Source organism: Ovis canadensis, chromosome 14, assembly GCF_042477335.2.
Source record: "Ovis canadensis isolate MfBH-ARS-UI-01 breed Bighorn chromosome 14, ARS-UI_OviCan_v2, whole genome shotgun sequence".
Taxonomy (NCBI): domain Eukaryota; kingdom Metazoa; phylum Chordata; class Mammalia; order Artiodactyla; family Bovidae; genus Ovis; species Ovis canadensis.
In genome coordinates this window covers 52,659,446-52,676,905 of record NC_091258.1, presented here as the reverse complement: position 1 = coordinate 52,676,905, position 17,460 = coordinate 52,659,446, and the positions used below count along the sequence as shown (strand labels likewise).

The 17,460-nt window shown below is 44.4% G+C and overlaps 1 protein-coding gene across 1 annotated transcript; it reads left to right on the top strand.

Annotated features, from left to right (window-relative positions):
* Positions 1-7,024: 7,024 nt before the first annotated feature.
* On the top strand, positions 7,025-14,038 carry CHST4 (carbohydrate sulfotransferase 4). Its single transcript, XM_069552320.1, has 2 exons — positions 7,025-7,352; positions 12,185-14,038. Exon 2 carries the CDS (start codon positions 12,186-12,188, stop codon positions 13,359-13,361), a length of 1,176 nt encoding a protein of 391 aa, XP_069408421.1. The 5' UTR covers positions 7,025-7,352; position 12,185; the 3' UTR covers positions 13,362-14,038.
* Positions 14,039-17,460: the final 3,422 nt, after the last annotated feature.

Below are 17,460 nucleotides of genomic sequence, written 5' to 3'. Positions count from 1 at the left end.
TCTTTCTGAAGGTTTAAATACGATTACTCCTTTCTCCCTGAAACATTTTCTTCTCTTGGCTACCAGGGCACAACACATACTCCATGGCATTATATATGTGTGTGCATATATATATTAGTATATATATGTATATCCAACTGCCCAATCAACAGTCCCACTTGGTTGTCCAATAGGCATCTTGAACTTAACACATCCAAAATCAAATTCCTGATTCCTATCCCCAACCTAATTCTTTTTTTTTTTAATGGCAACCATATTCTTGAGTCAGCCTTGACTCCTCTCTTGCTTTCACTCCCATATCTGATCCATCAGTGAATTGGTTGACTCTATTTTTAAAATATATGTTTTAATAGCTATTTAAGGATCTACTAACTCCACTGCTTTTACCCTGATCTGACACACTGGTCTCTTGATTCACCTCCTAGCTGACCTCTCAGTTCTGCCCTTGATCCTCTTATGGTTTATTCCCCTCCCTGTAACCCAAATAATCCCCTTAGAATATGTTATTCTTAAACTTATACCCTCAAGTAGCTTCCCATTTCACCCTAAGTGACAGTCAAACTCCAACTAACAGGGACTCCTACACAATTTGTTCCATCCTGCCTTTGTTACCTCTCAATTCCTCTTTCATACCACCCTGCTTCCTCACTCTGATCAGTCACACAGCTTTCCTCGTGATTCCTGGCTTAGCACCTCTGCACTTGCCTGTTCCTTTTGCCCAGAATGGTCTTTCCTCGGGGATTTTCCCTATCTCCTTTAGGTCCCCACCAAAATGTTACTTTTCCTGACCTTTCTATTAACAATTTGGGACTTCCCTGGTGGTCAAGTGGTTAAGAATCCATCTGGCAATGCAGGGGACATGGGTTCGATCCTTGATCCAGGAAGATCCTACATGCCACGGAATAACTAAGCCCATGCATTACAACTAATGAGCTTGAGCGACAGAGCCTGTGAGCTGCAATGAAAGCCCCCAATCACAACGAGAGAAAGCCCGTGCACAGCAGCAAAGACACAGTGCAGTCAAAAATAAACAGATAAACCTTTTTTAAAAAATAAAACTTGGTCACAATCTCTTCTTTCCTTATTTTTCTCCATAGCACTTATCACGAGCTGATACACTACACATTTTATTTGTGTTTTTGTCTCCCACGCAACAGACTTCAAACTCCACAGACACAGAGAATTTTCTCTGATTTGTTTCCTGCTGTTTTCAGGGCTTAGAGTAGTGCCTGGAGTGTAAGAGATACCCGAAAGTATTTTTGGAGTATATCACATGAAGATTATGATGGAGCGTTGCGAGACAACAGCATGGCATGCTGAGTTTTCATCTCATCCGTGATGAGCTCCACTGCAGCGTTTCCATCAGAAGAGTGACAGGGATCAGACCTGGACAATGAAAGATCAGTCTAGCCACAGGGTAGAACAGAGACTGGAGGGGTGGAATTGGAGGTGGCAGGAATACTTGAGAGGATTTTGGCAGAAATTCAAGTTAGAAAAATTGAGAGCCTGAGCAAAGACAGAGGCTATGGACATAAAGAGAAAGGGAGTGAATTTGACAGTTACTTAAGGGCAGAAGAGACAGACCCTGGTGATTAATGTGATATGTGGAATACAGCCCACCAGAAGACATCCTTTTATTCTCCCAGATTTCACCCCCTAGAAACCCCTAGACTGGGCCATTATGGATCACCTGTAGCAGTCTCTGCAGATTTTTGAAAGCCTGGAGCTATAATTCTTAAATCCCACCCTGTCCTGATTCCAGGTAAGGCACTATCTAACAACGTCAAGCTCCTGAACCACTAAGAATTTACAGGTTTGGGCTTTACCAGGAACTCCTGGTCTATTTCCCATTCTCTCACCCACTCTTGTCTGCCCTGTTAAGGAAACTCAAGAAAGCAAGAACCACCAAGAAACTTAAAACCGTGTTTACTTTTTACCTTCTACTGACCTACCTTAATTCAGCTTCTTCTCCCACTGTTGACATAGATACTTCACAGATGCAGAGAGATAAGGGCTATCCTATTGCCAGGGAACCCCCACCCAGGGCACAGTTCAAGGAAGCAAGTGCTATTGATGGCAGTTGTCCATTTGATAATAGGATTTATAGTAAAAGATTCCCTTCCTGGCATATTTCTTCAGAAGGTCTTGGCTTCCAGGATGCTAAGGTCCAACTACTATAATCTATACATGCTTAGCCAAAACAGAAAGCTCTAGTCCTCCAGAATTCATTCTTTAAACCCAACCCCTTAACCAATATCTTAATTGGGACTGACATCAGTCTTTTGTAAGCCACACAGGGCTGTCGACCAATGGAGGGAGTTTAACGTCACTTGAGTTTCAGACCTTAACACCCACATTGCAGGCTGCTGCATACTAAGTGAAAAGAGGTGAGCTGGAGCCCCCACATGAAAAGGAACACAAGGAAAGCTGGATTGTCCTTTCAGTGTCACCGTGGACAGGAAAAACAAGTAGCCAAGTACATCGTGAGGAAACTCCAACCCTAGTACACAAAGAGTGATGGTCTGGGTGAAGGTAGCAAGTATGGGTACTGTAACTGGCACAGGGCTTCTCCTCGATCTCTGAGAAAATCAGACTTTGTTTCAGGGGCTGATCCAGGGTCTCTTCAACATTCAGGTGGGTCCCCAGACTGTAAAAATCCAAGAGCAACTGTTAGAGCTCAGAGCTCTGCTGTATATGGTCCGTGGGAGACAACTGGCCCCACAAATTACAGTTTGAGAAGCACCTGAAGGGCATGCAGACTTCTGTAGGGATCCTTAACTTGGGACCTCCTTGAAAATGAATATGATTTTATGTTTGTATGATAAGCACATGAGCACTTTATTTAGACAGAAGGTCATTATCAGATTCTCTGCGACTTAAGAGAGACTGGACCTGTACAACCTTAACTCCATTTTCCAAAACGGTAGAATTAGCCACACTTCAAGTGTTCAATGTCCACATGTGGTAGTGATCACCATGTCTGTGCAAAAACATTTCCTCACCACAGAAAGTTCTATTGGACAGTGCTGCCTTAAAGAAATGATCCATGGGATAAGAAGAAGGTAATATTATCTGATGAATAAGCCTAGGCTTTGAACTCAGACCCAGGGTGGAGTCCAGACTCTGCCACGATAAACCATGTAACTGTGGATACATTGTTTAGCTTCTCCAAACCTCTATTCATCACCTGGAAATTATGGAATTTATCTCCCAAGGCCACGGCAAAGACTAAAGATGAAAACCCAAATAAGTATGAAGTACAGTACCTGGTTTGTAGCAAGCTCTCAAGAAGTGGTAGCTACAATGGTCTTTCATAATCTTCATGCTCCATAATTCCTTATTCAGTTCAGTTCAGTCGCTCAGTCATGTCCGACTCTTTGTGACCCCATGAATTGCAGCACGCCAGGCCTCCCTGTCCATCACCAACTCCCAGAGTTCACTCAGACTCATGTCCATCAAGTCAGTGATGCCATCCAGCCATCTCATCCTTTGTCATCCCCTTCTCCTCCTGCCCCCAGTCCCTCCCAGCATCAGAGTCTTTTCCAATGAGTCAACTCTTCGCATGAGGTGGCCAAAGTACTGGAGTTTCAGCTTTAGCATCAGTCCTTCCAAAGAAATCCCAGGGTTGATCTCCTTCAGAATGGACTGGTTGGATCTCCTTGCAGTCCAAGGGACTCTCAAGAGTCTTCTCCAACACCACAGTTCAAAAGCATCAATTCTTCGGTGCTCAGCCTTCTTCACAGTTCAACTCTCACATCCATACATGACCACACAAAAAACCATAGCCTTGACTAGACGGACCTAGTCAGCAAAGTAATGTCTCTGCTTTTGAATATGCTATCTAGGTTGGTCATAACTTTTCTTCCAAGGAGCAAGCGTCTTTTAATTTCATGGCTGCAGTCACCATCTGCAGTGATTTTGGAGTCCCCCAAAATAACATTGTTTCCACTGTTTCCCCATCTATTTCCCATGAAGTGATGGGACCGGATATTGGGAATGCCCAATAAGCTTTAAGCCAACTTTTTCACTCTCCACTTTCACTTTCATCAAGAGGCTTTTTAGTTCCTCTTCACTTTCTGCCATAAGGGTGGTGTCATCTGCATATCTGAGGTGATTGATATTTCTCCCAGTAATCTTGATTCCAGCTTGTGCTTCTTCCAGCTCAGCGTTTCTCATGATGTACTCTGCATAGAAGTTAAATAAGCAGGGTGACAATATACAGCCTTGATGTACTCCTTTTCCTATTTGGTGGAGAAGGCAATGGCACCCCACTCTAGTACTCTTGCCTGGAAAATCCCATGGACGGAGGAGCCTGGTAGGCTGCAGTCCATGGGGTCGCCAAGAGTCAGACACGACTGAGCGACTTCCCTTTCACTTTTCACTTTCATACATTGGAGAAGGAAATGGCAACCCACTCCAGTGTTCTTGCTTGGAGAATCCCAGGGATGGGGGAGCCTGGTGGGCTGCTGTCTATGGGGTCGCACAGAGTTGGACACGACTGAAGTGACTTACCAGTAGCAGTTTCCTATTTGGAACCAGTCTGTTGTTCCATGTCCAGTTCTAACTGTTGCTTCCTGACCAGCATACAGTTTTCTCAAGAGGCAGGTCACATAGCTTGGTATTCCCATCTCGTTCAGAATTTTCCACAGTTTATTGTGATCCACACAGTCAAAGGCTTTGGCATAATCAATAAAGCAGAAATAGATGTTTTTCTGGAACTCTCTTGCTTTTTCCATGATCCAGTGAATGTTGGCAATTTGATCTCTGGTTCCTCTGCCTTTTCTAAAACCAGCTTGAACATCTGGAAGTTTACGGTTCACGTATTGCTGAAGCCTGGCTTGGAGAATTTTGAGGATTACTTTACTAGCGTGTGAGATGAGTGCAATTGTGCGGTAGTTTGAGCATTCTTTGGCATTGCCTTTCTTAGGCATTGGAATGAAAACTGATCTTTTCCAGTCCTGTGGCCACTGCTGAGTTTTCCAAATTTGCTGGCATATTGAGTGCAGCACTTTCACAGCATCATCTTTCAGGATTTGAAATAGCTCAACTGGAATTCCATCACCCCCACTAGCTTTGTTCATAGTGATGCTTTCCAAGGCCCACTGACTTAACATTCCAGGATATCTGGCTCTAGGTGAGTGATCACACCATCATGATTATCTTAGTCGTGAAGATCTTCTTTGTACAGTTCTTCTGTGTATCCTTGCCACCTCTTCTTAATATCTTCTGCTTCTGTTAGGTCCAGACCATTTCTGTCCTTTATCGAGCCCATCTTTGCATGAAATGTTCCCTTGGTATCTCTAATTTTCTTGAAGAGATTTCTAGTCTTTCCCTTTCTGTTGTTTTCCTCTATTTCTTTGCACTGATCGCTGAAGAAGGCTTTCTTATCTCTTCTTGCTACTCTTTGGGACTCTGCATTCAGATGCTTATCTTTCCTTTCCTCCTTTGCTTTTCGCCTCTCTTCTTTTCACAGCTATTTGTAAGGCCTCCCCAGACAGCCATTTTGCTTTTTTGCATTTCTTTTCCATGGGGATGGTCTTGATCCCTGTCTCCCGTACAATGTCACAGACCTCCATCCATAGTTCATCAGGCACTCTATCTATCAGATCTAGACCCTTAAATCTATTTCTCACTTCCACTGTATAATCATGAAGGATTTGATTTAGGTCATACCTGAATGGTCTAGTGGTTTTCCCTACTTTCTTCAATTTAAGTCTGAATTTGGCAATAAGGAGTTCATGATCTGAGCCACAGTCAGCTCCTGGTCTTGTTTCTGTTGACTGTATAGAGCTTCTCCATCTTTGGCTGCAAAGAATATAATCAATCTGATTTGGGTGTTGACCATCTGGTGATGTCCATGTATAGAGTCTTCTCTTGTGTTGTTGGAAGAGGGTGTTTGCTATGACCAGTGTGTTCTCTTGGCAAAACTCTATTAGCTTTTGCCCTGCTTCATACTGTACTTAGTGTCTGTGATTAGATAATAGGCCATCATGACTAGCCGGTAATTTCCTGAGGCATTTTTTATTTAGTTATTTTGGGACATTTTATAATTTACTTCTCTTTAGAATATTTTGTAAATGGCCACTAAAAACATTTTTAACAAACACCTATAAACAATCCAGTGTTAAAAATAAGGAAGCCAAAAAAATAATATTGCCCAAACTCTGAGGTCACTGACACTGTTTTTGGAGAGAAGTCTAACAACCACTGAACACACACCACCTCCCAGCCCCTTTCAGACAGAAAAGTCTGTGGTTCCTACACACTGTGGTGGGGGAAGGTAGTGGTCATTTTTAAAAATAACTTTTATTCAGTTTACTTAGTAAATTGAATTATTTATAATTAATTAAAATTAATTCATATTAATTTCTTTAATAATTTAGCTGACTGAGTTTTTCACATTTAGGTTAACTGAATAAAAATATTCAGCTAAACTGAGTCACTTTGCTGTAGAGATCAGCACAACTCTGTAAATTCAACTATATTTCAACTAAAAAATTTTTTTCAATTTGCCTATTGCTTTATACTCACAACAATCAAGTAAATTAGTTCAGAGTAGTTGCATGATTTGCCCAAGTACACACAGCTAGTTAGAAGCTATAATCTTTTACAATAACTTTTTTTTCCTTAAGGGGGAAATTTCCCATATGCCAACTAAAGGCCAATACATCTACATCCTCCCAAAGAATGAGTTACTACATCTAGGCAGGACATCTAATTACTACCTCGCACAAGAAGGGTGAAGATGTTGAAAAAAACACAGAGGCCAAAAAAAAACTTTTCTCCCTAAATACTGTGGGGTGAGCAGGAAGGTACAACCCAGAAATACCTTCTAGGTTTTCTCTCCTCTTTTTGCAGCAGAGATTAAGAATAAGGCATCACAATGGGTCATTTTGGCTGTCACTGTCCTGTGACTTCCCTATCAACCTCAAGTACTTCTGGAGTACTTTGCCCTTTCTCCACTTTGCCCTAAGAGAGTTAACCTTTCCACTGCCTTTAAGGAATCTGAATCCAGCATCACCCTCCAGTTGAGGGAGAGAATACTTCCTCCTTTGCTTCTCCAGGCCCAGCCCATTCAAGCAGCGTCTCCCCACCCCTCGAGTGTCTTAGAGTTAAAGCTGCTGGGATCACATCTCCCTGGCAGTCAGTGCTTTCTTAACCCTGTCTTGGAAGGTGGCTGATTTCTGGCCAGAGGAAGAAGACAGTGAAATGTGCTCTGAGTAGGGATGGTTATGCAAGATTCGAGGAGGAGAAGGAAGCTGAGAGAGGAGCTGGTGAGTCAGAGGAAAAAAGCTGCACAATTTGGCTGGCAGAGCCTTCAGAGTGGTGGAGAAGGCCAAGCCATTAACAAGGTAAGGAGAGAATTTCCCGTGTACACCTCCAGAGCAGGGTCATTATTCCCAGGTCCTTGGAGTGGAGTTTCAGATAACAGGGGACAACTAAGCTGGGCATTTCTTTGTGAATGGCAGAGAGGAGGTGTTGGAGAGGGGCTGGATCAGAATCACCTGGATAATCTTCCCCCAAAACACAAGTTGCCTGCCAGCAGCTCTCCTAACCCCACCCACCCCCATCCCTAAGAAAGACCCTAGAAACTGAGTGGGGCTATTCTGATGTATACTTTATGGCTGGTTCGTCTTACTTATTCCAGTGCTGGCTTCTGTGTTTCCTGTAGCTTCTCCTCTGCTCAGGTGCTGGGAAGTGAGGACCAGAGGTGCTAGGAACTACAGATTTTCTCTAGCTCAGCTGAAATTTAGTGTGATAACTGAATTCTCAGATCTGGGACCCAAAATATCCGGGTCTAATCATGCAGGGCTGTTTTTATCATTGAGAATTAAAGTTCACTTATTCTGAAACATGGAGGTGTGGCTCATCACCGTTCTGCGTGATGTATTTAATTGGAGTGTTGTCATTACTGTGACTAGAAGGGCTTTCAAAGTTGTGGGGCTCCATTCCGATGCAAAAGAAGATTAAATTATGAAGCCAGTGAGTCAGCCAAGGTAGAAGAGACTTCTGTCTTGTAAGGCTGTGGACAAGTCTGGAACTTCTAACTGGAAGTAAAATACCTTTTTTTTTTTTTTAAATTACTTATTTTGGGGCTTCAGGCTACTCTCTAGTTGTGGTGCTTGGGCTTCTCATTGTGGTGGCTTCTCTTGTGGCAGAGCACAGGCTCCAGGGGCACGGGCTTCAGCAGTTGCAGCACAGGGCTCGTCAGTCACGGCTCATGGGCTCTAGAGCACAGATTCAGTAGTTGCAGCACCCTAGCTTAGTTGCTCTAATGCCTATGGGATCTTCCCAGATCAGGGGATCCAACCCGTGCCTCCTGCATTGGCGGGTGGATTCTTTACCACTGGGCCATCAAGGAAGCCCCATGTGGAACATTTTTAAAGTCTTTATTGAATGTGTTACAACACTACTTCTGTGTTACGTTTGGTTTTCTGGCCACAAGGCATATTGGATCTTAGCTGCCCGACCAGGGATCGAACCTGACCCCCTGCCTAGGAAGGCAAAGTCTTTATCACAGGACTGCCAAGGAAGTCCCAATATCATGTTTGTTTTTCTTTTATTTATTAATTTTTGGTTGGACTGGGGCTTCGTTGCTGCACTTGGGCTTTCTCTACTTGCAGAAGTGGGGGCTACTCTTTGTTGTGGTACTCAGGCTTTCTCATTGTGGTGGCTTCTTTTGTCACAAAGCACAGGCTCTAGGCATGCTGGCTTCAGGAGCTGAGGCACACAGGCTCAGCAGTTGGAGCTGTCGGGCTCTAGAGCTTGGGTTCAGTGGTTGAGGCACACAGGCTTAGTTTGCTCTGCAGTATGTGGAATCTTCCCAGATCAAGGGTGAAACCCATGTCCTGTGAATTGGCAGGCTGATTCTCATCCACTGCACCACCCGGGAAGACTCCAATCTGTTTCTAAATTACATTTTTTGGAAGGAGAGGACAGGTTGTGCTGTGAGTGTTTTTTTCCTTCTATTTTCTTCTTTTACTAATGGACTCAGGGAATTTTTGTCAGTAGTCTACTGCCCCTCAGTGGGGCTTTAATTTCTTATTAATAAATATTTTTTTAAATGATGCTCATGGTTTTTACCCCCTAAGTCCTAAATAATACATGCTCTGTATAGAACCTAATTTTTTGGAGTTAGGTTCATTGTGCCATATTGCTTCTAAACTATGGTTCTGACTTAATATCTTGCTCCATGCAGTTGAGATAGTATTGGTTTTGTGCTCAATACTCAATAAAATGATCTAAATTTTAGTAACAAATATGGGTTTGATCCCTGGGTCAGGAAAATCCTCTGGAGGAGGAAATGACAACCCACTCCAGTACTCTTGCCTGGAGAATCCCATGGACAGTGGGGCCTGGCAGGCTACAGTCCATGCGGTCGCAAAGAGTGGACATGACTGAGGTGACTTAGCATGTGCACACACATGCCACTTCTCACACTCATTTATTTAGTCATTTGTCCAACAAATGTTTAATGAGCCCTAATCAGTTGTGTGTTTTATGTGCCTGTAAATGAGATAAGACATAGCGTTCACCTTTAAGTAACAGCAGCCCAGTGAGAGATATTCATCCTCCACTGTACTACAGGGGCTTCCCCTGTGGCTCAGCTGGTGAAGAATCTGCCTGCAATGCGGGAGACCTGGGTTCAATCCCTAGGTTAGGAAGATACCCTGGAGGAGGAAAAGGCTACCCACTCCAGTATTCTGGCCTGGAGAATTCCATGGACTCTATAGTCCATGGGGTCGCAGAGTTGGACATGACTGAGCAACTTTCACTTCACTTAACTGTACTACAGAGAGAGAGATGGATGGGAATGGAAAGTTCGGGGGGAACTAAATCTTGGGAGGAAACAAGATACCTTTCAGGGAGAAAGCTGAGAGGTAGGCAGAATCTTGAGGAAAGAGTGGTTGTCTTGCAAATGTCTCAGAGCTTGTAAACAATGGGGCAGAGGCTTCCCTGGTGGCTCAGTGGTAAAGAATCCACCTGCCAATGCTGGAGACATGGGTTTCCATCCCTGGTCTGGGAAGATCCCACTTGCTACGGAGCAACTAAGTCCATGTGCCAAAACTACTAAGCCAGTGCTCTAAAATCCGGGAGCCACAGCTACCGAAGCCCACCAGCCCTAGAGCCCATGCTCCACAACAAGAGAAGCCACCGCAATAAGAAACCTGCGCACCACAACTAGAGAGTAGCTTCTACTCACTGCAACCTGAGGAAAGCCCTCGCAGCAACGAAGACCCAGCGCAGTCAAAAATAAATTAAATTATTAAAAATAAATAATAGGGCAAGTTGGAAGAACTGGAAGTAAAATTCAGAACCTAAGGTGTCAGAAAGGGAAGGGAGTGACAGGAGATCTAAGATCGGATTATGTAGGGCCCCCAGACATGAGAATTGGGGATTTAATCCTATATGAGTCAGAAAGCCACTGAAGGACTTTAAGGAAGGGAGTGACAGGCTTGTGCTTTAAAAAGATAGATTTTGGCAGCAGTGAATGAGGTGGAGAGCTGAGGGAGAGAACTGAGAGACAGAAGTGAGAGGCTACTTACTATAAAAGCCAGGCTAGAGAGAAGCAGACTCATTTCGATGACAGGGAGGGCAGGGTTCAAGCATGCATCAAATAGCCAGAAAAGAACACTCAGGAAGGTGCACTAGGGACCTCTCATAAATGCTTCCCAACCTCAAGGAGGGTCTACAGAGGAGGTAGTGTAGGACAGCTGGGGAGAGGTGATGGTTAGATAAGAGGAGATTGCCATGAAAAGCCTTCAGTTTCCTGTTCTCTCTGGGCCGCCTCTACACTGATTCCAGCTACTGCAGAAATGATCTTTCCCTGAGACACACCCTCAAGGGTCTCCGGCTGAGCTCATCAGCCCCATCATGGGTTGCTTAGATCCAGGTTGTATCCAGATCCCAGTGACAAGAGATAGGATTCACTTTACAAAAGCACACTTTCCTGCTGGCCAAGGAAAGTGCTCATGGAAAGGAAAAACAGAAAGAAAGTGAGAGGGTTCCCTTGGCAGTCCCTGAAAACTATGCCCAATTAAAGCCTGGGGACAACTGGGGATGAGTCTGAAGGCCAGGCTCCAGCTCTGGGTGAGAATGGGCATGAGGTCAGGAGCCACAGGCAGGCAAGGAGTGCTCAGAGCATGTAGCCCACTCTGGACCCTGAGCTGGCCTGAAGCCACATGGGGGCAGGAGGTGGACTTTTGAAAGGTCCATGTTACCAGTCCCTAGGAAATGTTATCTTTCCTGAGCTGATTATAGGCCCTGCCTATAAAATTCTATCCTTATATTGCTACATAGGTCAAGTTCTTTCCTTTCTCTTTTGCTCCATTAATTCCTATATTTGTTCTAAACTTTTCCTCATACTTGTATTGTCTTTGGGAGAAGGTCTCTGGTCAGTTCCTCAATACTTGGCTCAGTCCTTGAGTCATTATCAAACATGGCTTAGTTTCTAATCATTTCCTCTTGGGCTCAAGTTCAAAAGAACTAGGTCCTGTTCTTCTTAGCTGGTCCTGCTGTAACCTTCAGGGCCGAGACAGGAATTACTATTCATTAATATGTTCCTGGCATATAACAATGTGCTTTTTTTGGCACCAGGGAGAGATGATCCTCACTGGATCTGTTCGCACATGTGGAGGAAATGCATTGTTGTCATGAATGGAAGAGAAAGGTTTCTGGGCCACTGCCACTTAAGGTTTGATTGAGGTCATCACATACTTCCCAGAAAGTTCAGGGGACTTCCAAGGGAAGCCTATGGGCCAGCAAAGCATGTTCTACCTCTTCAGGAAGCAAGCCATAAACTCCAAGAGTCACATCTGTGGCTGTCCAATTCCTCCTCTAAAATCTGCTTCCTAAAATCTCTGGAGCTCTAGACACAGACAGTGGTTTATGACCAGTATGAAGCCTAACTGGACAACAGATACCAAAGGTACACATACCCATACTCTCTGACTCAGCAATTCCACTTCTTGGGAGTTAGCTTACATGCTTGGATAATGATGTGAGAACATAAAGGTCATTATTGAAAGCTCTGAAAAGCCAAAGACTGGAAACAACCCCAAAGCTCACCAATGAGGACACTGGTTAAATACTGATAAATTGTGGTACATCTGTACAATAAAATTCTATGTTGTGATAGCCTAAGATACTCCTCTGTTTGTTCTTCCCCGGTCTTCCACTTCAGCATGATACCACTCAGAAGAATGAAGTTCCTGCTGTTCCTGGCTTCCCAGATGGCCATCTTCATTCTGTTCATCCTTGTATACTCCCACAACGACAACTCCCTGCAGGTGAAGGAGGAACCCAAGTCCCCGCACATGCATGTGCTGGTCCTGTCTTCGTGGCGCTCTGGCTCCTCTTTTGTAGGGCAGCTTTTTGGACAGCACCCAGATGTCTTCTACCTGATGGAGCCCGCCTGGCACGTGTGGATGACCTTCACACAAAGCACGGCCCAGAGGCTGCATATGGCTGTGCGGGACCTCATTCGGGCCGTCTTTCTGTGTGACATGAGCGTCTTTGATGCCTACATGAATCCTGGCCCCCGGAAACAGTCCAGCCTATTCCAGTGGGAGGGCAGCCGGGCCCTGTGTTCCCCACCTGCCTGCAACCTCTTCCCGCGAGATAAGATCATACCCCAGGCCCACTGCAGGATTCTGTGCCACAAGCAGCCCTTCGAAGTGGTGGAGGAGGCCTGCCGCACCTACAGCCATGTGGTGCTCAAGGAGGTGCGCTTCTTCAACCTGCAGGTGCTCTACCCTCTGCTGAGAGACCCTTCCCTCAACCTGCACATTGTGCACCTGGTCCGGGACCCCCGCGCAGTGTTCCGGTCCCGAGAACGCACCACAAATGAACTTGAGATTGACAGCCACATTGTGATGGGGCAGCACCGGCAGAAACTCAGGAAGGAGGATCAACCTTACTACACGATGCAAGTCATCTGCCAAAGCCAGCTGGAGATCTTCAAAGCCGTGCAGTCCTTGCCCAAAGCCCTAAAGCAGCGCTACCTGCTTGTGCGCTATGAGGACTTGGTCCGGGACCCCCTGGGCCAAACTGCCCGAATGTATGAATACGTAGGGCTGAAATTCTTGCCCCGGCTCCAGACTTGGGTACATAATATCACTCGAGGCAAGGGCATAGGTAAGCACGCCTTCCACACAAATGCCAGGAATGCTCTCAATGTCTCTCAGGCCTGGCGCTGGTCCCTGCCTTATAAAAAGGTTTTTCGACTTCAGAAAGTCTGCAGGAATACCATGAACCTACTAGGCTACCACCTTGTCACATCAGACCAAGAGCAGAAAAACCTGTCGCTGGATCTTCTGTCTACCTGGAGCCCCTACGAGCTGGTCTACCAAGAGGGTTGAGGCTCCATCTCCACCCAGCACCAGCTTCAGCCACATTAACTGAAGGCTGTTTCTGAGCTTTGACAGTATATGTCAGTGTATGCGTGAGTATGGGTTTGCCCACACATGTCCAAATCGGGAGATCTCTGTGTCTCTGCTCATTTCTAGAAAAGAGACTTGGGAACCTTATGTGAGAAGCACACACCAACCAACAAAACAGAAGTGATGCCTTTCTTCTCTTTTTGGCCTTTCTACCTGTGTATACCTCAGGGATTCTGTGGCCTGGGTCCTACATGGTACAAGCAGTATCGCTGGAGGAAATCCATAAACTCCTCTGTCCACATCTTGCCCTATGGGAAAGGAGAGAAACAGGAAAAAAACAGCGAAATGGGTCTTCTGCCAAAGAGCCCACCAACACATTCAACAGGCATGTGAACTCTGAGCCCTCAGAGCTCCCAGTGGATTGAAAAAGAGAGCAGGGATCAGGGTGGGATGCTTACCTGTGAGCCTGGCCATAACAACTGTCAACTACCACAAATACAGAAGAAAATCTCTGCACAACAGAGCAAGCTTTTAAGTTCATGGGGTGGCTGGACCCAATTTGGACATCAGTTCCCCTCAGTGTTTTCCTATTTTAAGCTGTGAAATTGCTGTCTGTTAACACTAAAATTTCAAAATAAGATTCTGTTTGGAGTGTACATCTTTATGCTTTCTAATTAGTTAGTAGTAAATGTTCGTTCTTATGGGATCTTAACTAACAGTTTAATCATCTTTATAGATTTCTTTTACTGGAATATTTTACTTTTAAAATTAAAAAATATATATTTTTACTATAATATAGTTGATTTACAATGTTGTATTAATTTCAGGTGTACAGCACAGTGATTCAGTTATATATACATATTTTTATAGTTATAGATTCTTAATAAATACTTTTGTTATTATCTATCACCCACACATAGAACAAAATTGTTAAGACAGTGTTTGGTTCAGACGATGGACTAAGTCTAACTTGGTCAGTACTCATCTATACACTGCCCTCTCAAGAATTTATCGCACCCCACTACAGTACTCTTGCCTGGAGAATCCCATGGACGGAGGAGCCTGGTAGGCTGCAGTCCATGAGGTCCCTAAGAGTCGGACACGCCTGAGCGACTTCACTTTCACTTTTCACTTTCATGCATTGGAGAAGGAAAGGGCAACCCACTCCAGTGTTCTTGCCTGGAGAATCCCAGGGACAGAGGAGCCTGGTAGGAGGCCGTCTATGGGGCCGCACAGAGTTGGACACGACTGAAGTGACTTAGCAGCAGCAGCAGCAGACAACCACAGCTAAGCCCACTCTCATGTAAGATGTAAGCTGTGATAATACAGGATGCATCACTCTAGGTTCTATAGTTCTTTTAATCTCATGCCTCAGCCAGAGGACCTCAGTTATAATACAATTGGTGCCATTCAGCTCTTCCTGGTCGCCTCCCCTAACAAGAAAGGTTCCTTCCTTCAGTCTTTGCAGGATTCCTCACATCTAGTTGTGTATCAGAATCACTTGTTAAAGATGTGTTTTGTCATGTCCAACTTCGGATCTACTGAAGAAGCTGGGATTCTGTATGTTTATCACATGACTCTAACTCTTCCACAGCCCGTCTGACAGTGGTATCCCCTGCCCTGGGCAGCAGCACTCTTTGCCTTCTTGCTCCAAGACAGATGGACTTCTCCAGTGCCTGCCGAGTATCTAAGCACTTACTCATGACACAAGTGCTATCCTTAGGTTGGAAGGAATAGGAAGAAGGTCCCTGTGTGTCTGAAACTCTGTCTGAAGTCCTGACTCTATAAACATTTCTCTTTGTTCACATCTGAGAGGTACCATCATTTCACTGTTCCTTTTGTTCCCATGCCCACTTTTGGCATGGTCCTCACTTCATGAAGCTCCCTCCATGTCAGATGGAAATTTTCCCACTCCATTTTGCTCCTGGGTTGTGCCACCCCTGAGATGCTTGAGTAGATACCTTTGCCATCTGGGTCTTTGAAGTTAATTTATATGGGTTTTAAATGAGTGAATTTATTCTAATATCTAAACCCATGCCACTCTAGACCCTCCTCAAGAGCCTGGAATCTCTCAGGCATGTGCTTCTTGCCACTACAAACCTTTCAAAACTATAAAAATTCCCCCAATGTTGAAAATAAGGCCAAGGCAGCAGGTGATGGTGGAAACAGAGTGAAGATGGTCAGTGAGAGGAAGAGATAGTGATAGACAACCATCTCTGATTTTCCCTCTGAAATTCCAGCCTCTACCTCTGTCTTAAAGTTAGCAACTTCCTTAGGAACCATCTCTATGGAATGCCAGAGTACAGAGCAGTTTGCTTTTCCATCTCCGAAAGAGTCACCCCATCTCTAGACAAGGTCAGAGTGAAATCTCAGGATCTTATTTAAAATTAGGACCTACTTTAAAATAGTTTTAAATTTCCTATATTCCAAGTCCTGATGTCAGATGAGGTCCATCTTCTTGAAGGACAGTCTTATACATGACCCTATATAGCAGAGGTTCCCAACCTCCAGGCCACAGACTGGTACATCCTATCAGATCAGCAGTAGCATTTGATTAGAAATAAAGAGCACAATAAATGTAATGCACTTGACTCATCCCCAAACCATGCACCCCCACCCCAGTCCATGAAATTGTCTTCCATGAAATTGGTGCCAAAATCCCTGGTGCCAAAAAGGTTGAGGACCACTTCTATACAGGAGCCACTGGTGGCCGTTTAGATTTAAATAAGTTAAAATTAAAAAGAAAATCAGTTCCTCAGTTCCATTAGCCATGTTTCAAGTACTAAATAGCAATGTGTGGCTAATGGCTACTGTATTGGACACCACAGATACAGGTCATTTCCATCACTGTAAAAGTTCTATCAGATACCTCTGGTCTAAATTAATTTCTATTTGTTTGCAGTATCATATTCTTAACCTCAAACTGCAACCCCCCCAAAAAAGTTTGGAGAATTATAATACTGTAATGGCATTCTTATGTAAGAATGTGTAGTATAAAATCACACTATATTACCTCTAAAACTGTGACCCAGTGCTGAGCAATATTTAGAGAGCAATGCAATGTCTCCTACTGAAGTGTTCAGGAAGCTGGCACTGGAGTTCAGGGGTGCCAGCGGCAGTACAATCAATTATGGGACATGGGAAATTTGGGAAGCTGAGAACCCATGATGAGTTCAGAGGACTGTGTTCTACAGAACAGCCTTACTACTCTGGAGGCATCTGTTCCAGCCCTCCACCCCCGCCAAACAGGGAGGTATTTGCTTGCCAAGCCTATTTGAGCTGCATGGGATCCAAGAATGAGTTTGAACACAGATTAGGGTTGAATTTGATCTAAATTTCTTAGGGCTAGTAATCAGGCTTCGGAGAAGGCAATGGCACCCCACTCCAGTACTCTTGCCTGGAAACTCCCATGGACGGAGGAGCCTGGTGGGCTGCAGTCCATGGGGTGGCGAAGAGTCAGACACAACTGAGCGATCTCACTTTCACTTTTCACTTTCATGCATTGGAGAAGGAAATGGCAACCCACTCCAGTGTTCTTGCCTGGAGAATCCCAGGGATGGCAGAGCCTGGTGGGCTGCCGTCTATGGGGTCACAAAGAGTCGGACACGACTGAAGCGACTTAGCAGCAGCAGCAGCAGCAATCAGGCTTGGGGAATGAGCTATTTCCTGTCTAGAGAAACATAATGGCCTGAAATGCCTAATTGCAGGAAAGTGATTGATGATTTTTATAAAAAGACATACTGGGAAAGTGCCCTAAGCCTACCACTTTGGGGAGAGAAGGGAGCCCCAAAATTTTAAATATGTGTTTGGAGGGTGAGAAAAGGTTAGCTTGGAAACAAAGTGGTGTTGACCATGTTTCTCTGTGGCTACATTTTCTATATAATGAGAGCAATTGCTAAGTTTTTAAATTACTTTTAATTAAAATTATATTCTTTTCAGCTTATGAATAGTAGTTATGGCGAGAAATAAGAAGGTAGAATCAGATTTTTGTGCACAATCTGTCACTGAATAGTATATAACATCTTTCTTAAAAGAATAGTTTATAATTGTTCTATGTAAATATAAAGCAAAACATAAG